This window comes from Lasioglossum baleicum, chromosome 14 (genome assembly GCF_051020765.1).
Source record: "Lasioglossum baleicum chromosome 14, iyLasBale1, whole genome shotgun sequence".
Taxonomy (NCBI): domain Eukaryota; kingdom Metazoa; phylum Arthropoda; class Insecta; order Hymenoptera; family Halictidae; genus Lasioglossum; species Lasioglossum baleicum.
The window spans coordinates 11325364-11348471 of record NC_134942.1 but is presented as its reverse complement, the minus strand read 5'-3'; the positions used below and the strand labels follow the sequence as shown (position 1 = coordinate 11348471).

General features: G+C 40.2%; 1 protein-coding gene across 12 annotated transcripts; it reads right to left on the bottom strand.

Moving 5' to 3' along the window:
* Window positions 1-5: 5 nt before the first annotated feature.
* Trpm (transient receptor potential cation channel, subfamily M) lies at window positions 6-22457 on the bottom strand. Of its 12 annotated transcripts, none has more exons than XM_076438695.1 (23): window positions 22317-22456; window positions 21930-21996; window positions 21202-21366; window positions 20773-20874; window positions 20556-20638; window positions 20069-20125; window positions 19100-19286; window positions 18819-19032; window positions 18580-18739; window positions 18371-18507; window positions 18137-18293; window positions 17411-17573; window positions 17022-17330; window positions 16405-16951; window positions 16085-16296; window positions 14984-15151; window positions 14151-14210; window positions 14007-14054; window positions 12363-12575; window positions 11259-11607; window positions 10887-11032; window positions 10216-10806; window positions 6-10119 (listed from the first exon to the last, which is right to left on the bottom strand). In XM_076438695.1, exons 4-23 carry the CDS (start codon window positions 20833-20835, stop codon window positions 8800-8802), a joined length of 5184 nt encoding a protein of 1727 aa, XP_076294810.1. In that variant the 5' UTR covers window positions 20836-20874; window positions 21202-21366; window positions 21930-21996; window positions 22317-22456; the 3' UTR covers window positions 6-8799. The 12 variants fall into 12 exon arrangements, with proteins under 12 accessions (XP_076294810.1, XP_076294811.1, XP_076294815.1 ...); XM_076438696.1 differs by having other exon boundaries at window positions 22148-22383; XM_076438700.1 differs by lacking the exons at window positions 20773-20874; window positions 21930-21996.
* Window positions 22458-23108: the final 651 nt, after the last annotated feature.

The window sequence follows — 23108 nt, the reverse complement described above, 5'->3', positions numbered from 1 at the left end:
AATGCTTCAGTTCGCGATTCTTTATTGTCTAATTATTATTTCGCTTTGCGTATTGTTCTTCGGATATTTTACTGTTTTTTGACCTAACCTCGGACCATCGCAAGGATTAAAAGCACAATATACAGACTGACTCCGTGCTCCGATGCGACACAGTAGAAAAGGTTCGAGGATACGGAACAGGCATGAGCACGGACTTACCCACGGGGCACTGCGCCCGATATGCGACAAGTGAATACTTCAAGTTTGACTTCTCTGTGTACAGCAGGAGAAAAAGATATTCGGGTACGACTGTCCCCCGTTTCCAATGCGACAATCAAATTTTTCAACGATCTACAATGTAGATTAATATCAGGTCATACGACATGGATATTTTTTGAGAAGTTGCAACAATTAATTGACCATATGACGTGAACAAGAAATTTTGAAAGAAAATAATAAAGTAAAAGTTGTTTACAGCTTTTTTATGTGGACCAATACAGAAAATTTAAAAAATACGTTTTGTAAATCTGTGTCAATTATACATATTCCGAAAATTTCATCACAATCGGTAGATGCGGGAAACAAGTACAGGCATTGAAAGATTTATTTCAGTTGTAGGCTAAAAATCGTGAGAACTGCACTTTCCACCATCTTTAAAACGTTTTGTATAATTGACACAGATCTATAAAATGTATTTCTTAAGTTTTCAATATGGGACCCCATAAAAAATTTGTAAACAACAGCTTCTGGTATTTTCCCCGTAATTCCGACCAATTGCAAGTTTTCCAAAAGTTTTTTCTCGCGTCTTGTAGCAAACTAAGTGCTCTAACTTCTCAAAAAATATCCAAGTCGTATGATCTGATATTAAGAAAGTTATCGGACAAATCCCCGATATACGATGTACGGCGTCGTATCAACAGACGTCGCCGATACACGAATATGTACTTATTTTTCTCGCTGTGTATATATTGTACATATTATATTATATTACATAGATAAATTATATTACAATATAATATAATATACTATATGTAGTTATATATATACATATGTATATATGTATATGTATACAAATGTTGTCTTTTTGATGTTTTCGAGATTTTTTTGTACAAGTTTCTTGGAGATTGTTAACGATGCGAAGGAACACTGTTAAACAACGTCGACTTTATACCTAGAATTTGCGTTACATAGATTCCTCGTTAACGAACCAGTATCCTTCTTTTGCGCGTCTCGCTGTATATTCGTCCTGTGTTCACGCGACGCGTTTGGTAGTAGTAGTTTAATAAAATTCAGGCTTGGGCCAGTGTCGCCAGATCGAGGAAATCAAGGGGAATACAATTTACCCCCTCTCTGATAACCAGATTAATAAGTGACCAGTCTACGATCTTAGTGGGGGATGTTGGAGTATGCTCATGACACTGAATCAGTGGCGCATGGTGCTGGAATGGAATAGTGGACTGGAAGGGGAAAAGGCGGAGAGGAAAAAACAACCAGTTTTGGTTTTCTGGCGACACTGGCCCAGGCCATCCACTATCCCATTCCAGCACCATGAGCGTACTCCAACAGTGTCGCCATATGGCGATGATCTTCTCCTTTTCCCCTTCCACTATCCTATTCCACCACCATGCGCACACTCGAACGTCCCCCACCAAGACCGTAAACCACGGCGCCCGTAGACTGGTCTGGTCATCAGAGAGGGGGTACATCATTTCTGCTCCAAACTCCAACACTGCTCCAACATCCCCTACTAATTCGTTTGTAATAAATATTTAGGCATTAATATAAATATACAGATAGCCATACAATAGCCATAATTTTCTTTTCTTTTCTACGACATTTTTCGGGATAAAAACGTTTTAATCGTCGTAACTGTAAAAAAAATGATACGGCAAGGGATTAATGATTTTAATAGAGAAGAAATCATATATTGACGTCTTCAATCTTTAAAATTTACCAACAATTTTGAATTTCATCTACTCAGTTTTATATAACATTTTTCAATTTTATCAAAATCCGTGAGGAAGTAACGTTTCGAAGTTTACCACTTTTTCCCCTGAACTCGTGCTCCCTCCCCTCATCCGGCGACTCTGGTTCAAAATTACATTCATCGATCCCGATAAATCGAGGAAAGTGGAATCGAGAGTCATACAAGTGTATCTTCCCCCCTCGTCGGAACGTTAGTGTGCGTAGTAAGCGTAGTAATCAGTGCAAAGTATAGTAATGACATTTTTCCACGTAGGTTTGCGCATGTTTGATACAACGGAGATTAAGTAAGTTGTTTGTGCTTTCGTTCGCTTCTCGAGTAGTGTGTACGTTTGAAAATGCGGCCACTGGATTTTCGGATCGAAAATTTGTTCTAGGTATGAGCTGGCTCGGTGCGCGCAGTCCCTTATCACTAGCTCTTTGGAGGGCAGGAAACATTGAGTGCGAGTCGAATACTAGAGCTCTACTAACTATTAATTATTAATTATTAAGTATTAACTATAATGAGCCAAGGGACACGGACACCAAGCGGACGCGAACTATAGAAATTAACTCTCCGTCTGCAACCTTATTTTTGTCTGCATACCGGGTCGTTTATGTTCATGACTACGAGAAAGACTTTTTTACTACGCTTTCAGATAATCGAAAAAATTCTGGGATATGTATTGAAGTATTTTAATATGCATACACTGCCGGCCAAAAGTTTGGAATCACTTGCTGATTTTTGTAAAAATTAGAGACAAATTTTGAAATCCATCGTTATTATATCAAATATTAACTAGTTCAGATTCCAGCATTTTCTTATGTCCATGATGCTATTGCATACTTTATACACCGAGTGTAAAACAGTGCTCGAAATGCACTTTTCTAAAGGGACATTTTTGGCAATTTCTACAAGAAGCATGGAAAAATATCAAACTAGAAACATCCGAAAAACTAATGGTCAGGATGCCCTGAATATGCCAGGTTGTCATTAAAGAGAAAAGCGGTTTTTTAATGAAAGAGCAGTTTGAAGAAAAATACGCATTCCTTGATAAAAAGAAACAATGCTGCTCGTAAGTTTCTTGACGAATAAATCTGTTTCTCTGAATTCCTAACTTCTGGCCGGCAGTGTATAGTCGTCGGACCTAACCCAGACCTAGAATACTTCCAGTCCCTATTATTTTTGAAATTTTATGGGTAAGAAATTGGTAGAATACCTAAATGTTTAGTAATTGATTAGATACTGACTACTTAATAACGTAAACAATATTTCGAACAATGTTACAGCAATTTTTACTGGCGCCTCTCAGAGAAAAATAAATATCGTAAATTCATAAGTGAAATAAACGACCTTGCGGTTGCCCACGGAGGGTTAATTGTCCGAAAATCCGAGCCAGTTTTCACTTCGGCTAATCTGTTAATCGAATGACGATTTTATCACAGACACTCGTGTCGGCGTAACGAAATACAAAGGAAATGAAATCTGAAGCGTTCGTGTAATTGACGCGATCGAGACGATCAACCGACAACGAGATACAAGCGACGCGCCGATTTGACCTCGACTATTCGGTTCAACGGGTTCACATAAGTACTTGGACATCGTGCTCGAAGACAAGTTGTTGAGCAAGTTTCGCGCTTGTGTAGCGTTACAAGTTACGAGTACAAAATCTAACGACAGTTTAGCGCGACGGGTAGCGTAGAATCGATTTCGGCAAGGTGTTCTCTAACGCTCAACTTACGAATTAACTAGGTGTCTAACAGCTGGATGAAGAATATGATCCAACGAAGTACGGTATCGCGAGTCTCGCGAGCAACGCTCCACTTTGACGATCGTGACCGTTGCTCGTTTTTTTCGATGCTACGATCTTGGTAAATATCATTTCGATTCGTTGTTTCAAATTCAAGTTACTTTCCTAATACGAACGTTTCATTCGACGAGTTCGACTCGCGAGGATCGAGACGCCTCTCGATCCTGAGTAACGCTCTACAGCAGGCATGCACAACTGCACGATTTGGGAGCTCTTGACTCGGCTCGTAAGCCGAACGCAAGTTGGCTGGCACACGTAGGGTGGGGAGAACTGCAACAGGAGCCGCTCTTGGAGCTACGAGTTGTGCACGCCTACTCTACAGCAACGAATCCGATCGAAGCGATTTACATTGCAGGATTCCATGACTTTCAGAATTTCAGACCGCATCGTCTCTTTTTCGAACAGTCTTAAATATGTACTTCGGCTACATTTTTCTCCGTATGGTTTAAGCTAACTATACACACATTTTTATACATTATTAGGCATTCGTTTTTTTTCATTTCTATATTATTCGTTCACGCGCTACGGATCGATCTTTCTTCTCGATCTAACGTTGAACTAGACTGTGGAACTTTATGCAAAATAAACATTTTCGGTATCATTTACAATTTACAGCTGGGATCAAACAATAATTTCTTTCCTCTACTATAATTGTAATAATCTTAATCTCTTAAATCCCATTTATCTTTCTACTGTTTCGTGTTTCGCTTACGCACTATTCCCTCGTAATTGCATAAAATCTGCAGCCTACGTTGAACGAATAATAAATGTTAACTTGTTGTTATTAGACCGCGGATGTTTATAGAAATACAATTTTAGTTTACAGAACTCGCTAAATTTCGGATCCTTTGTATCCAAAGCGTCGATAAGATCCGCGGTCCGTTTTCGTTATTTGTTTGTTCATCCTTTGCATCGTAGATTACTATAACACGGATTTGGCGTCGTTTCGCTGGGAACGTATCCGCGTGATATGGTTCGCTTTTATATGGTCCGTAAAATTCCGTGTTCGACGCAATAGGTAGTGCGTGATAAGGCCCTAAATAGGCAGAGTGTAAACGAAAGTGTTTGTCGCCATTTTCGAAAATTCGGGGTACGAGCTTCTCTCGCACGTCACGCTGCGACGAAGCTTCGACGCCGAATCTCAGGAGAAACACGTTCGTTTACACTCTGCCTGTCAAAAGATTCATAAAAACGTTCGGCAGTAGTGACACGATAGACGCGTGCGAATCGTTCGCTTTTGTTCCGCGCATCTCGCTCAACTCGAGACTACGGCACACCAAATCAACACTAGAATTCAAAACAAATCATGTATGCTGTTTGCCGTAATTTCGAGTTGATTTGGATATACGTACGGACTGTGTATTCGACCTAATTTTATGAAATTATTATATTTATACATTATATATAATTTTATGTGAACCTGCCGATAATATACTACCCCTACAGTATGTAACCACATTTAAAAATCACATAACGTTGTTAAAATTCAACCGAATCAGTAATTTACTAAATATAAGTCAATAATTAAAACTCTTTTATCCGACTCTGTGATGAGACTGTAATCGATGCGTTTTGTAGATCTACGTCAATTATATTTACGGTGAACATTTCATCGGAATCGGTTAACGTTGAACAATAAACATTGCGAGATGTTATGTGATCTCTTATGTAATCATTTTTAAATGTGTTTACCAGGGACCAAAAATAACAGTTATTCTAAAATTTTCTACGATAAAAAAAAATCATTCATAAACAGTTGATCATTATTGAAATTTAAGATAATGTACACAAAATACAAAGAAAAAAATTTGAAGAACAAAATGATTTAAAATATCGATTTTTATACTTTTTGGTAACAAATAACAGTTATGTATTAGTGTTGAAAAAATTGGATCCTCCTCGATAACTGTTATCGATGAAGAAAAACTGTTTCGATTGCTCAAAGCAGTTATCGATGAGAGAAGTTCATTTCGATCACTCATAAATCATTCATCAATGAGAGAAATTTCGCTTATAACAGTTATCGATGATCAAATTTCTTTTCACTTGTTTATAATAATTATTGATGAGAAAATTCATTTTGGTTGCTTATGTAATTATCGAGTTGTCTACTCCTTTTCGAATGGAGCTAGCCTGTGAAATTTATTGAGAAGATTTCGTACAACAAGACGAATTAACAGACCATAAGAACAACACAAAAGTTTGTTTGTCACATTAAATATTGATAGCAGCAATTATATTTACGAATAAAAAATTTATGAAATAATTGATTGTCTATCATTTGAAAGTTGTACTATTTGATAATAACTATTACAAATTTCTTTCGTCAATAACTGTTATGAGCGATCGAAATGAACTTCTCTCAACGATAACATTTACCGCCAAGAGAAAACATTTTAAAAATGTACTTATAATTCCTATTTGTAACCAATACGATTTTAGTCGATGAAATACTTGTTATTCTATGACTTTTTCTCTTTTTGGTTATAACAGTTATGGTCCCTGGTGGTTACATACGTTTTTTGCAAGAGGAAGTAATTAGTCCTCGTGCGAGTTAAGATCGCCTAAACGACTCTTAACCCCTTGCCTTACAATATCGTGTCTGACTCGTGATGAAGATTCTGAACAGATTCACAGAAATAAAATTCTATTTCGGTTTTGTTAACACATTACCGACCGGTGATTATTACATAATCTTGAGAAATCTATGTTACATGGCCAAATACTTTTTAATAAACCTTCAATAGCAACAGCAATTTTCATTGTGAACTAACATGTCACTTTCAATAACATTTAAGATTGCAATGTAAAAGAAAATTACTATGCTTTCTGTTGGTACAGCACAATTATTGAATAGGCTTCCGGTAGGTAGTGTTAATATACAGCTATTCGAGAACATATAGGCATACAATTTGTATCAATTTTCTCCTTTTTTACGAAATTACGATCTACAATAAAGTTCTAATCACTGAAACCGTAAAATTAATCGTAGGACAAGGGGTTAATGCGCAAGCTGCTCTTGACAGATAAGTCTGTATACTGTATTGTATATATACAAAATGAATATTCCACGCGGTACGCCCTACCGTGTTGGGTTATGTATAATAGAATATTTCGGCGAATATATGTATCCTCTGGCGCTGACGAGTCTAACAAGTAGAACAAGGACGAACCTACCGGAGGACGGTTTCCACATTACGGTGGAAGTGAGTGGATGAAACGGGAACGCTATTCGCACGTGTCTTCAACGAACGATCATCGCGAAACTATGTATGTATGTATGTACATTAAGACTTCCGGGATCAAGATGATCTCTCTCTCTCTCTCTCGATCGATCTCGAGTGATTTTTCTACGCATATTCGCTAGAGCGAGATTGTACCTGAAGCCAGTACGGTTTTCTGCTTGTTAACGCCTCGTCAAACGAATCGCAGGCTCATACAAAATTGTAAAGTACACGATCTAGAAAATGGAAGGAACTCGAGTACTGCTCCAGAGCGAACTTGAAATTCGTCCGAACAAAACGTAAGCCAACACAATTGTTCGCCGGTAAAAAGCGTTCGTGGATAATTTCGAAAATCGACTCCGTTCGGTAGAGTCGCAATTAGGTACTACGGTTTACAGAAGTCGTAACGGGGATAACGCGAGTTCCGTTTTCGTTTCAGTTCGAAGATTATAATGATACTTTGCGAATAGGCGCAAGCACACTTTCAACCAACGATCACCGATAGTTCCGCGACGGAATACAATAACGCTTAAGAGGGTAGACTCGTTTCCAGGATTGCAAGGGTGCGGGATTTTTCGGTAGTCAAAAGCTATTTTTACATTTACGAGGCGTGAGTATTATTCGGCAGCATGTAGCTGCCGCAATTTTCTGAAAACAGCAACATGCGCAGCTTCCGAATAATGCTAATTACGCTGCGAATAATCGCGGCCTAGATTGATCTTTTATCTAGCGATTTTGACAACTGAAATTATTGAGATTATCGACAAATGAGAAACCGCATCCCGCGGAAACGATTCTATTCCCTTAAAAGTCGAATTCGGAACCGATCGCGATTACTCGTACCGCTTGTACGCTCGCAAACGGCGCCTTCTATGGACACGTGTGCTGGCTGTCGAATCGCCATTAAATTATGTATAATACACACACAAAGATCGTAGCTGCGGATACGCAAGAGTGTCGTACACGTAACAAGGTTACATAGAAACGTTCTATCGAAAGTTTTGCACGGCTAACAATATCAAACTAGAGTACAGGCTAACGATAGCATACACAGAGTACGGTGTTAACGTTAGTCCAATTTGTTCGAGTATTCGAAAGTGTATCGTATCGAAGTAAACATGTGTTACACTTAGTATATAATAAATAATCGATAAAATTGTATACGACGTGCATGAAAAAGGCAAAATTGAAAATACTTTGTACAAGTTGTTCAATAGACTGTAAAATTGATAAAAACATCGAATCGTTCTGTACACACGACTGTAGCAAGTATTCAAATGGGGGAAAACTCATTGTAAAATATACAACATCTGAATACCCGAATTAATTGTAACTTGTTATCAAGTATAATGATTTTTCGCGTTTGTATATACATATTTATAATATACATATGCATACGCGTATATGCAATTTCTCAAATATATTCGAAGCAAATGGAATCAGGCTATTCGTGTTGAAACGGAAAAAAAACAATTTAAGCTAGAGTTTGTTGAGAACGACGAGAGAAACGCGGAATATTCGCGTCGAGTTTGCCGCGGTAAAACGCGTAAACTCGATTCGTGTGCAACATTGTTTTCTCGTTCGAACCTCTGCTTACGACGAGATCAAATATAAAAACAGAAGAACAGAACGCGTCTCACTGTTCTACTCACCGCAAGTGTTTCTGTTAGACTATTTGGCGCGTTTCGGTTCTTGTTAGCGTCCCGTTTCTATCTTTTACCCTCGCAACTCACGACGCAACAGTTCACGACCACATTTGGAACGTTACGGAAGAAAAATGCTGCGACTCGATTCGCGATACTCTTTTGCTAGCAGTCGCTGATTTAGCACATGGTTTCCGATGCCGGAGCAGGTACGGTACTCAGATTCTTGTCGTTGGGGTCGGTGTTCTCGGATTCACGGATCGGAGGTCGAGAAAGCGTTTGTTCGATCTCTCTGGTGACGCTGATGGTAGGCGGTGGCCTTCGCGATTCTTCATCGATGGCTGACGCCCTGCGTAGCTGGTGCCTGTGCTCGTTCGACACGAAGAACGGGCCGCCGCTCGCCTCGTCGGAGGTGTGCAAAGTCTCGTCGTCGTCACCGATATACCTCCTTTGTATCAGATCCTCCATTTGCTGGTAGTCGCACTCCTCAGCGTCGCGCAGATGTTCGTTCTCGATCTGCCAGGCCATCTCGGCGTTCGACATTTCGGAATGATGCCTGGCTCTGGAGGGCGGCGGAGAGATAGGAGGTGTTCTGGGTGGACTGAGTAGGCCACAGTAGCTCTCTAATTCGTCCGTTATGCTTGTATAATCGGCCCGCATAGCCAACAGGATGGATCTCTGGGTGCTGCTGGACGAGGATACTGACGGAATCATCGCGACCCGCGGTTCCGCCCAAGTGACGCCTCTGGCGACGCCGGAAGGAAGGATTATCACGTCGTCCGATTCCGAGCGCGTCCTACTGTTCTGCCTTGTAGGACGTTCGATGGAGTCCTGCCTAACCGGTTCTGAAGCCGGAGCTTCACTGCTCGGTTCTCTGCTCGGCTCCTTGCTGGTCGCGTCTTTGCTCGTCTCCTTGCTCGTCTCCCTGCTAAGTTCCCTGCTGGTTTGCCTGCTGGGATCCGTGCTAGGCTCTCTGCTGCTGATCTCTCTGCTTTGATCTCTGCTCTGGTCTCTGCTCTGTTCCCCGCTGGCCTCTCTGCTGTCGAATTGCGACTCTTTCTTCAAACCGTCCCCTCCGCTGTCCCCTTTGCTAACTTCGGTCTCTACGCTGGTGGTGGTCTTGAAGTCGTCGTGAGCCGTGTTACCATCCCCGCTCACTGAGGAATCGTTTCTACTGAGATTCTCGTGGGACGCAGCTATCTCCGTGTGCTTGAGCAGCTCGTCGTCGATCGGCGGACCGATAGTGAGATAAGTCCCATCGGTCAACGATCGCACCAGCCTCTTGCGTTTCATGGCTATAGTGGGCAGCTGTGTATGGGAATCAGTCTCCGAGAGCACTTCCGATCGCTCCGACACTCTTCGCTGACGACCGTCCGTGTCGAAGCTGGATATCGTTTCGATGTTGGGCATGTGCGTTGCCATGAACCGATGTATCACTCCAAGATGCGCCAGAGTCTGCTCGTTCAGCTCCTCCAGCTTACGGATACGGAATTCTACAGTCTGCGGTCGAATAAAGGGAAAAACGAACGATTAGCTTGAACATTTGAACAAGTTCGATTTTTTTATTGGTACAAATATTGTATGTATTCTCGTTACCTGAAGCGACGCGTTCTGGGTGTGTTCTTTCTTATCGATGTCCTCGATCTTCTGATGCATGTTCTCCACCCTCTCGGTCGTTATCTTGACCCGCTCCTCCGTCGACATTTGCAACTTGAGCTCTTGCTCGCGAAAGTATCCCTCGACGCAGTCCTCTTCGAAATCGTAGAGACGCTGCATGTCGTCGGCTTCTAGGAACAACTTAAGCCCGTTGTCGTACGTTTCACCCGTACTCGGTTTCCCTTGTGTCACATATCGCAGCAAATATCTCACCAGCAGATATATGTGAGAAACTACAATGAGCGGGGGAGGTAAAACTGGTTTCTGTTCATACTCCATGACAACAGTAAAACGTTGGAACATCCATACTTGGTGCGCCACCGCGTTTACCTCATTGAAAATATTATTAAAGACCGCGATCAGTAGATTTATCATCAATATGTTCGCGATTAAGAGATAAATTGACATTACAGCAGGCGTGATCCACCGGCCTGGAAGACACGGTATCATTCCCGGCTCGTCTCCGCAGTCTGGATCGATGTTGTCCGCGTACACCTCCCCGTACAACATGAAATATGGCTCCATGAATATCTGCGCGATAAGAAATGCAATCGTTAGCGAACAATCTTTCTTTTCATATTTTTCGCAGGCAACACATAGAAAGTACGCACGTCTCGAATGATCTTTAACTTTGGCTCGGCATTGGGGTTCAAAATGGCCTGCCGCGTTACTCCGAAACTCATCAACACAACCAGCAATAGCACCACAAAGTATATCATGTTTTTCACCATCTTCCCCATCATGGTGACCAGAGGACCTGCACGAAAGACGAAACAATAAAAATATGTATGCACATATGTGCTTTGCGCCTTCTCATTTGCAATAATGCAAATTGTGCTTGGCAAACGCGAAAGTAGGACTTTTAAGGGAGACGGCAGTCTAGATTGATCTTTTATCTAGCTCTTTTGAAGGAAGGCGCATCCCGCACCCTTGCAATCCTGGAAACGAGAGTCTAACCCCTTAAGGAAGTAGGCACAACCTACCAAAATATTTGTTCACGCCAAGGATGTTCAATATCCGCAAGTACCAGTAAATACAGTCAACGCAGTAAATGACACGGCCGACGTCGAGGGTGGAATGCCTCAGGCGCAAGGCCAGGCCAATCTGAAAGAATATGATGGCAGCTGCGTCGCAAGGGTTCCACATGTTCCACGCCCACACGCTGAATTTATGCGAGAGCGTAGCTGGTTCCGACGTTGCGATCTCGCGTACCTTCTCGCAACCCAGTGTACAAATATAAGCGATCGCATAAATCTCTGCCAACGACGGCTGGGTCTCCATGTGTATGAGGATCGAGTAGGAGAACAGGACCAGAAAAACAACATACGCTATCTGTGGCAAAGAGAATACACGTTCGGTAATCGACATCGTTCGTTCGAATTTCATTATTAATAGACTGCGGATCTTTATGCATTTATGGCTTCAAAGAATGTTCAACAAATGCTATGCAATAAAATTCCACAGAATTTAGTACGATTCTTTTTTATTTCAGATCTGCAAAGACTACTACCAGTGAAAATAACATTTCACATGATTCCACTTTCTTAAAAGGGTCTAGCAGACTAAGATTGGTCCAGCGGCGCACCCACAATTTTTATTGATATTGTGTGGAAAACAATGGTTTTAGGTTGAAAGATAATCCCCTAAAATTTCAAGTCACTAACCCTTCGTATAAGGATGATACGAGGGTAAATACCCTTAACTGTACCATTTTTTTCCCCGGTTGTTAATTAAGGTATTCAGATAAAAAATAACGAAAATACTCGAACTTACTTCCTTCATATCATCCATTTTTTTCACCATTGTGATCAAATTATTAAGGGTAGAAAAAAATCATTTAATTTTTTAGGGGTGGGAATTGCAAGCAATCCTTGGTTGACCATTTCCAAAAAAATCAAGGACAATGTTCTGTTGCTCATCTAACATATAAAAAAGTGTTAGCAACTTAAAATTTTAGGGGGTTATCTTTCAACCTAAAACCATTGTTTTCCACACAATATCAATAAAAATTGTGGGTGGGGCCGCTGGACCAATCTTAGTCTGCTATAAACATCCGCAGTCATTAGAATCGAACCAACGGTACTCACAGCATTTGCCCAAAATTTTGTTATGGGGGCAGTGTAAAATTCGTACAGCTTCTTCCTCAGTCGCAACGGCCTGCTGTTCTTGATGTCATAATAATCGGAATGAATGCCGTAAGCGCGATGAATTACGTCGTCGCTGTCTGCCAGAACTTTCCCATTTTCTTGGACGATCGTTTCCTTCACCACCGTGGTGGTGTGCTCGTTGCTGATTAATGCCTAAACGAAGAAAGAACAGCTTTAATGGTACGCAGCCGAGTCTCGTGCTATAGTCGTACGGGATATTCGAACATAGATAACGGAAGATTTACAAGTATCAGAGAGGTATTAATAATTATCGTGACTAATTTTTGGCCATTCTCGGAAACCAATTACATCGAGGACTTCGCCAACAAAAGGAGACCGATTAAAGGAGACAGTCTGGTAGTAGTCATAGTAATACATAGTACGCAAGAAGCAAACAAAGAAGTGAAACAAACATTTGTCTAGAACATCTCGGAACACTGTGGACAGAGGTGGGAACATAGAATCGTGGGTACGCGACTTATGTTTGCAATGTAAATGTAATGTCTACGCTAGAAATGTATGCCTTGCTGTCCATATTAGAGTTATGCAAGTGAAAAGCTATTGCCGAGAGAGGATGTAATTCTGAACGGATCACAAATGTACGAGGTGCTATCAGAAAGAAAAAACGGACTCTCTTCATCCAAATGATCACTTCTCTCTGCCCCAAAGTATAGCAGCCAGCCAAGACCGATCGAGTCGCGAATATCTGTGAATAAGCATGCGCTCAGATTAAGTATACTTGGGTAGAGGCGTGATTCGGTTGTTTCTGCGATTTCTCAATGGACCTGAAACTTGAATTGCAAAAATCTGTCGAGAAAGACACTCGAAATTCTTTTTGATAACGCCTCGTCTATATGTATATAGATCACCAACGAAAAACGTAGCAATTCCGATATCTAAACTGATAACTGAATCACGACAAAACAGCTAAACAAGTCTAAGGAGTAGGTGACACAATCAAGATAGAAAGCGATGAACAAGGTGCAATTCGTGTTGAGAATGATGGCTGCACAGAATATACGTATAATACATGATCAGTGCAGTTTAGTAAGTGAGGAGGACGACGATAGTTAGTAAAGGACAGACTCAATTCCCCCTTCGTTTTCCTGGACTGAAATTTCAGAAACGATTCGAAAGCAATCGTACTTGAATCGCGGTGGAAAACGTCGGCACGTCGTGGAAACACACACAAGAATATTCGACTAAGAGGTAATGTTACACGGTACATACAAGCAATTATTATATATGTATGTATGTATGTCTGTATGCGTGTGTGTATAATAATTGATCCCCGGGGTACATTGTACGGTTGACTTGACCAAGATGGATAACAAATAACGAGGAACAGTGCTGTAGAATTGAATGTTAATCGGATCGTATGCAGTATACGTTAACTAGGCGGAATAATACCGATGTTCGACATATGATATTAAAAGTATATATAATATAGCGATATTATACAACATTAATATAATACGCAGCGTACAATAACGGTATCTTGTCGACACGAAACGTTTTCCAGTTATTTATAATATATACAGCACGATATGCGTTTACGATAATAACATTAGGTATCATCCTCACCGGTACGGATTCCGATACTGAATAAACAGAAGATTTCCTTGCCGATAACTAATAACAAAAGAGAGATAGTTGAAAAGTGCACCGGAAAGTGTGAACTTATCGGTCATAGAGAGTCATTGTGTTTCAGGCCATTATAGATTATACCTTAGCGCCGTGTTGGCTGCTGGATTTGTTGCGTACGCTCAGGCTCCTGCGCTGACGTTTCTAAAAAACAATTCATACGCATACCCACATAGTCTATGAATCACAAAACACATATCAATACCTCTAACATTGATCGATACTCGATATACGTTATGCTATACCATTGAACACTGACCGACCAATAAGCATGTGTAACTTCTTGAACAAACAAACCATCGTAATATAATATACGCATACAAATAACAAACGGTAAAAAAAGAACCATATTCGTTGAAATACAACTGCGATGTCTTTCACGCGCATACACAGAATAAAAGTTAAACAACCGGATTGACAACGCTCTATTCTATCGTAACACCGACTGACTGACCGATACTCGAAACTCCCGATAGAACCTACATGCGTATACGTTTTCGTGTAAGTAAGTCATCATCACACTACACAGTTCAAAACCAGCAACCATATGTTGTACTCTTCTCTGGCAAATTAAATGTTCTATCCTAACCAACTTCTACCAACGGTTAAAGGTTGTACAAGTACTTTCCTATTTTGCCTTGTAACTTTATGTATTACTAAAAAGAAAATTTGAAGCAGTGGTTGTCGGTATGCCTCCAAAATAAATTAATAACTGCAGCGTGAAATGAGTAATGAATTATCATAGAAGCAATGGCAGGTTGTATTAAGTAATATTAATTACTAGTAGTATTCTAAGCAGTGTTATGTCAATTATTTTGTTTGTGAATCAAGAACTCTGAAGAGTCTTTTCTTTGAAAAGTCTTTCATTTTTAAAATCGTTAAAGATCTGTTAATTAGGAACGGTTGGGGATTGCTACCTCAACGTCTGGACCAGTTGGTACACCGTGCTCGGAGTCACTGTCTTCTTTCTCATCCTCGAGAGCAATCAGATGTTCCTCTTGAGTCTGTGGCATCAGTTGAAGCTCCTCACGACTTTTAAATTCCAGTCGAGTAATATACAAGGGACAGACGAGACCCAGGACAACCTGAATTACAATTAAACCGATCAGTTCCAAAAATCAAATACTCAAATGCCATACCCAGTTCATGTGCTCGTGTACAGGGTGTATAAAAAAAGTAATGGTTATCCGGCCTATTCTACTCATCGAGAAGAGAAAAAGTTTGAAAGGAACCGTATGTTGCAAACAAATACAGTTACTCGAATTAATATTCAGACACTCTAAAAATAACGATAACTTTTTAAATATTGTACTATACGGTTTGAACCTTTTTGGGAAGCTAGAGTAATTAATTTACTACAGGATGTGAAAAGAAATTCTTTCAAAAATTGTAATTGATCGGTAGCGTTTGTTAATTGGACGCGGTTGTGCCGGAAGGACTTTAGGTTGAGGAGTGGGAAACTGTCAAGAAAATTCTTTTCCTTTACTGTCTTCGGTTGCCAATGGCGTGATTTATGACTCCGCTCGTCGCTTCGGTGGGTCTGCCGCACGCGGTGGTTGTAAAATAATCGGCCAGTTTTTTTGCCTGCTATAAAGTCCTTTTCAGGTGTATAATAAGCTTTTCTTTCATATTATTTTACAACTTGTACGGGCTTACCGACGAATGTTCCTTTAAATTTCGTTTGGCTTGAGGCACGCACACGATCATGGTCTGTCTCTCCAGCACGGATGTGCGGACTGTATATAGTAGTAGGCTTTTGTCTATACTCTGTACGTATAATTCTACACAATCAAATTTTGCAAGAACTTTAACAACTTGTATCATAATAACTATTTCTTTGGGACATATGGTTCCTTTCAAACTTTTTCTCTTCTTGATGAGAAAGTATAATTTTCTCTGGTATAAACAATTTTGCGGCAAGTTTCTTTAACAAATGTTCACCCGATCTAGAGGTGTAGATTCACCCCTAGGACGGATGACCTTTTATACACCCTGTACGCACGTTATCTATCATATACCTTCAAATTTGTATTTTTCCTTGTTCGAAGACCGCCCATCCACAGATCAGCCAAAATGATTTGACTACACGGATGCGCCAAGAGCGGTCGATGATTCGCCGTAACTGCAAGGGAGAGACAAGTCTGACCGGACCAGTTCTGCAACTCGGAAGTCAACAACTGTTGCGTTTGATCGTCGTCTTGGCGGTAACAATAGTCCAGCAATTCCAACGCTGTGAATTAGAAACTTATGCTTCATACGTTGTTGGTATTTATCCTATAAAATAATTATTAATACCTCGCTCGTCCCGTGAAATTCGTTCCAGATACGTATCCCTTACCGATATTTTCAAATTCCTTTCCGCAGCTACGCAATTCGTCGTAAACCTCTGTCTCGAGATCGTCCTCGGCAGCTTCGTGCGCCATCGCTTTGTATAGTTTCAGGGCTACGAGCGCTTTCGCCAAAGCCTCTTCTCCGTGTTGCCACATCAGCAACGCCATTTGCTGACGTTTCGTCAGGACCGCCCAGATTAGCAACTCGTTGAAAGGATAATCAAACAGAGGAGTATCCCGATTCGCCGGCAAAGTCTCTGCCAGCAGACTTATCGTCGAGCTCTCCTGCTTGTTGCTCGCACCCGAATAGTAACGAGTAGCGGCCCCCCAGGCGCAGCTGTTCCGGTGCATGTGCTGCTGATGAGCTCCCGATCTCTTCATCACTTTAGTGTAGATCACCCTAAATCGTCTGCGGGTGTACTGGGAACGGTACGCCCCACCCATCAATTTGTTGATCACCAGGCCGATGTCGTGGAGAGTGTACATATAACCGCGAGGAATATTCGGTCTCACGTCACGAAGTATATAGCCCAGAGTGTTCGTAGGACCTTCTTTCTAAACGAGAAAATTGTCCTAATAAATAAAATTGTTCCACGAACAAAATATCAAGAGTCTTCAAGCTTACAGTATTGTACAGTTCTTCGAGACGAGGTATCGACAAAAATTTCCGCATAGAGACGCCGTTCTCCAGAAGAAGTTTCACGAAATCGATTCGGTCGTGCTGCAAAGCTTGCATCATCGCTTGTTCCAACGCACCCGGCGGCCACTTCTGCCCGTAAATGAATATTTCGCTGCGCGCTATGTCTACCCTGTTCCATATTAACGATAAAGACAGTTGTTCCGCTGGAGACAACTGTTTCGACTTGAACAAGGCTGTTAAAATCGTTTGGTCGAGCTCCTGAGGTCGATCCTGTGTTATCCTGAACACTGTTATCTGCGGATAGATCCGTGTATCAAATCAAAGTGGACACATCACACACCGGTTATCGTATCGAGTGCATCGTATAGGCTTACCAAGTGTTTCTTACGCGTGCACTGCAGAAGCTCGGAATACAGTTGACTTGCCTGTTCAGAGGAGACTTTAAACGTGCGCTCGATCGTCCCCAAAACTTGCTTCCTCATACTCTCTAGTAGTCCCTCGCTTTCTCCGCCTTCCGCGTCTCCCTCAGAGGCATACCTGCGTGTTTTATTTTTCATTGCATAGAGTTTGTCGGTTTCTACACGGAATCTACACGACTAGTAACACTTTCAACAATTACTGTTGGGTGATTCTTATAGAGTTTGTCATACTACAACCAAACGAACCTTTTTTTGACCTGTTCATATACTAACCGAACCAAATACTTTTCGTGAATGGTTTCTTTACCGGAAATGTCTGTAGAATTGAATGCTGTATAGTAAACTCCTGCTAGATAAAGGGTTTTTCACATAAATACAAAAATAGAGCGTATAATGTATCCGCGTCAGCTCTTTTTCAAACTTTAACAAGCATTTATACAACTATTAGAAAGTACAAAAAAATATAATTGACAATATGGATATATAGAGGAGACTCCCCTCTATCTTTTGAGTCAAACCTGAACTATTTCGCATGTTTAGTCCTCGCGTAACAATTCATTTTCACAAAAATCAATGTTTTTCGGATTTGGTTTTAGAATGACAAACTCTATAAGAATCACTCGACAGTAATTGCTGAACAAATTTGGTGTTGTACAGCGTAATAGGTAAACTAAATATTACTTGTGCATAAACGCGATAAGGTCAGCCGCACGGCCCGAACCGTCGCAAACTACTACGGGAACTGGAGGATCGTCCGTGACATACTCTAAAACCGAGCGTATCGTGTTTGTTCCGCCTTCGATGACCAACGCCACAACGGGAATACTGCTGTGCGTATCTGCGACAAAACAGACGTTTCTCGACCCGTTTCTTCGAGCGTATGTTAATCGACGCGAATCGAATGACGACACTCACATGGCTGCAGCTTCAAATTCGAAATATACTTCTCCAGTTTTCTGCGTAATACGATCTCCGCACCGTAGCGACCACCGGTACCGTTGTCCACCAAAAGAAAGTATGCGTGCCGATTGTTTAGAACCGCATACTTCGACCTGAAAGTATCGATTCGAGTCGATGCAATAAAACGAAAAATACAACAGTATTTACTTCAAATTTGTTCTCACCATGGAGATGAGAGACAATCGTATGTGACTTCGCCTCCACGGCTCACCAGTTCGTGGCTTTTGTCTAAAATTCCCCATGGTGCTATACCTATGCTCACAACTCGTCCTTGCCTTTGGGACTTTTCTAAAAGAAGCGCATCGCCCACCTGCCTCGTAACACCTGTGAAATTTTCACGTTGGGATTTCAATTAATTATACCGTTCGTGTTATTGAAATAACAAGTAGATTTTTTAACCAACCTGTGTTAGTCCCACCGGTGAATATCCATGCACCAGTTGTCTTCGCAGCCTTCAACAAACCTTTTCGTAAGACTTTCTTCAAACTAGGTTGGAGATCAAAGTTCGAACGACCACCATGTACGGTGATGAGTAACTTCGGTAGTCCCAAATTCCACTCTCTGCACAGTAGCTGCACTATTGGCTCTGGTCTCGTATCGTGAGCTAATCTAACGTACTATGGGATACGTATCGGTAAGCAATGTTTTGTAGCACTGAACAAAATGCAATGAATACTGATTTACCTGTGCTTTTGTCGGATGTGGCCCACCTTGAAACTCGATTGTGCCGTATGCGTCGGTTGGAACCGGTCGCGTGTTTTTTCCAGGGGACCATTGTTCCCGATCTTTCTCTTTGGTATTGATAGCGGTGAAGCTTTTGACGTCCGCGCCGGTCCCACAGTGGTGCGTGTATGAATGGCCGCAACAGCACCTAGAATAATTATATTAACCATGTGTCAGAGGTGCTACAGTAAACGAGAGATCGAGCGTACTTGGCGCAAGTGAATGCAACGTTGTTTCTTTAGGATTAAAGCCTAGCTCTTGATACACTCTAAAACCATACAGGGATGGATTGTCACCGTACAGTAAACGTTTAGTACTTTCTTGTTACACGAAGGAATCGTTCAGAGAAAATAACGTTGACTACTACACAGGCAAAACTTAAAGTATATTACCCACAACTCTCATTATATTCATTCAAATAATTTAATGATGCTGTAAAGCATGATACTGCTGCTACCATGATGTTTTCTTCTATCCTTACATATGTATATACATTGTATGTATCTGTACGAGTCAATGTAATTGCATCGCACGATCGAAAGGGAGATGATTATGACCTCTAAGTGGAAAAAGAAAATAAGCGTTTTGTACAAAGCGATAAAGAATATTTTAAAGGGGAAATGATGTGAATGAAACACTTGAAAATTTGTACAATGACAATTCTTCTTGACTATAGGATTTAGGAACGTGTTTTGCACATCTGTTACCAAGAGCACTATATGCACGTAAAGTATGTAACAATCTGTTAACTATTTGAATATAGATAAACAAACGTCATGATACCATACTCTTCCATTGATATGATATATTTGCAGAAGCAATATCAATTATTATCGTTTGTCATATCTAGTTGAAAATAAAGAAACAAAAAAAAGGGAAAAGAAAGGAAACAGAATTATAATCGCGGCAGAACGCATAATGAACTCTCACCTGGAAGTGGTGATCACATCATACTCTGCAATCTTATCTCCCTGTACTTGCAAAAACCTATAAATGGAACGAAAGAAAGAAAAGTAAATGAAAAGGAAATGAACACAAAAAAATGTGTTAATGATGACCTGAAACAATGTATAAATAAACATGTAATAGTGTGCAGGATCGTTGTAATGATGTAAAACAAACACGACGAAACGTTAACCTGAGACATCAAATTATTTGTGTAACTTTATAACTGTTCTTGTATTGCCTCTGCAAAAATATTGTCTTTTCCAAGAGAAAAAGAAGCTTCTGTCAATTATTCACCTAATAGAAGAGTAAATAAACAAATACAAATGTTGTACAATGCAACAATGTTATTTCTGTTATGTATGTGCTAATTAAAACGGATCGTAAAATTTCTTTAACTGGGATTCAAAGTTTTATCGATAGACCGAACTTAAGTCTCGATAGCAAATAAGTAAACGAATGTGAACTATACCTGTGCTCGTCCTTAGCACTTGGTATAAACTTCGAGCATTCTCTTTTCTGAAAGGTTGCTTCTATCCAACTACGTTCGGTTGCCTGTAACAAATAGGTACTAAATACTTAATGTGGACAGTATACAATTACATTTTGACGTGTGCATTCGATGTTCAGAAAAAATGGTTCTACATAATATTTCGCATTGGATACGATGAAAATGAAATGCAATGTACCTTTGCCTTTTTTCTCTTCATTTTGGGAGTATTGGCTCCACAGATAATACTTCCAATTGCCATTTTTAAATGTATTCACCTTAACTTTAACCAATACACTAACTAAAAAAAGAACATTAAACAAAATAAAATAGAAATCAACAAAAAAAATATAAGTAATAAAGTATAGTACAATGCGTAGTATCGCATCGTGCGTTCAATGGAAAAAAATAATTCACCTCGAGTTAAATGTGCTCTGAACAGAACAAATCTTTCAACACAAGAAAGGTCATAAAAACTTGCATGCAATGGAGATAAGATAATTGACTCAGATAAGGGAAATACACTTTGATAGTTTTTGATCATTTCAACGCACTATACTTGTACGAAAAGGCAACAAGCACCCTGTTTGAATATTTCTATAGAAAATAACATTTGTGTTGTACTTACCCCTCGGCAACTTTTACTTTTGTCTATCATATCTACATAGAACTGCATGAGTAATGGTCGGTTATGTGTGTTTTGTGGCCGATCGAATAACTAATGTGTTCCAAATTAGTTTCCGATAAACTCTACCATGAAATGCAAGTATTGGTAGGAACGCGTGAAACTTATCTGAAAAAGATTAACAGGAATCTCAAATATAAGAACAGATTTTTAACCAGACATGGTTCGCTATTAATCAATTAAAATCTATAATTTGATCGTTTAATTATTGTTTACGAATTAATTGTAGATCCTCGATCACAGATTAAAAACCATGGACATGATTTTACTACCAGAAAATCTTTGCCATCGATCTCCATTCTGATTCTACTTACTTTATAAGATTAGAAAACAGTTGTAAGTACCCCATTGTTAATTCCTATTGTTTAATTCAACAATACATTGCTTTTTGTATAAAAGCGTACCGAAAAATATTTAAAAAGTATTAAAAAATGTTTTTCAAATACTTAAACAAATAAAAAATGATATTATACGTGATTTGAAAACGTACTGGGACCACCGAATATTATAAATAATTTTGGCCAGCTAAATCAATGTAAAGGACCACTGTGCGCTGTCCTAACTGTTATCTTGTTGTTGAAAAATTTTCGTGGCTTTTTTAGGGTCGGTTATATTCAAATTCAAATTCACGACTTGCGAAAAATTCACGATTATGCAATGTTTCGACGAACCTCGCGATCCTGACGTTTCAAAAATCGGCGGGAAAAGTGATGATCTGTCATGTGCTCGCGAGCTAACCTGGAAAAGTAATGTCCTCGATGTTCAATGAGAAATGTTAAACGTTTCGAATCGAGATATGAAACGATGCACGACTAGGTAGGCGAAATAAAATATTGAAACCGCTCGGAACGGACACGAAATGCTAACTTGCACAAATATACATACGTACCTTGAGAAGTACGCGAGAACTTAATTAATTAAGTGATCGTATTTGTTGCGTTCGAAATAACACGCACAAGGAAAAGAAGCACGCTCGTGTCCGTTCGTGATAATCGACGACTCCTACAATGCGTAGAATCTTTGGTTACGTCGTGCAATTAACATTACGGGATATTTACACATGATGATCGCATTTTTGCTTAGCTGGTCGTTGTGCCGTTTAACCCGAGCCAGATCGACGAACGTATTTAGAACAGTTTCGACGTAATATGATCGGAACTGGATAAAAAAAACGTGTGCAGAACCGCCTCGCGCCGACAATTTGTTCCATTATCTGCGTATCATCCCTTGGAAATATCGAGCTTGCTCCCCTGCGTCGTTACCGACAAACTAGGCCAAGAACAAGGTTAACTTCGGCATTGACTCGAATATATCGGCACAGTAGTGTCAACTTGCGATGTCCAAATCGTCGATTCGGAAACCTCGCGATTCCCGTCGAAATCGATTCCGCCGTACGTTATTCGAAAAGAAGATCCACTTACTAAAGCGAGGCTAAATCTTGTAAATATAATCAGTATAATTCAATCCCACTTTTTATAAATATATTCGGTGAACATAAAAATATTTTCTTTTGCGATTTTAAACGCTCACAGTTTAGATTATTATAATACTTGTCCGAGAAACTATCAAGAAAATGCTGTAACATGTTTCAATAAAAAGTCATGTCCCGCAACTTCTTAATATTTTTATCCTCTATATGTATACATATCCAACCACCTGTCTGCACTCGCTGCACTCTCATGATCTACATATATACAATCCTAGTTACGCTTTTGTTCATCGTGAATTGTGACCCCGGAAGTTCAGAATTCCGCGAAAATTTGAAAACGAGAGAAGCTTGTTTTTCCTATGTCTGGTAATGCTACGTTTGTTCTTTAATTGCCGGTTAACGATTTTCAAGCGAAGCAAGA

Excerpts from the sequence above, each read along its gene's own strand:
- Trpm (XM_076438695.1), bottom strand. The coding sequence starts at position 20,835 with ATGGCAATTGGAAGTATTATCTGTGGAGCCAATACTCCCAAAATGAAG. Across the intron at positions 18,740-18,818 it reads CACCGGTGGGACTAACACAG|GTGTTACGAGGCAGGTGGGC; the intron begins GTTGGTTAAAAA and ends AAAATTTCACAG. Across the intron at positions 15,152-16,084 it reads GGAAAAATACAAATTTGAAG|GTTGTCCTGGGTCTCGTCTG; the intron begins GTATATGATAGA and ends ATTGTAATTCAG.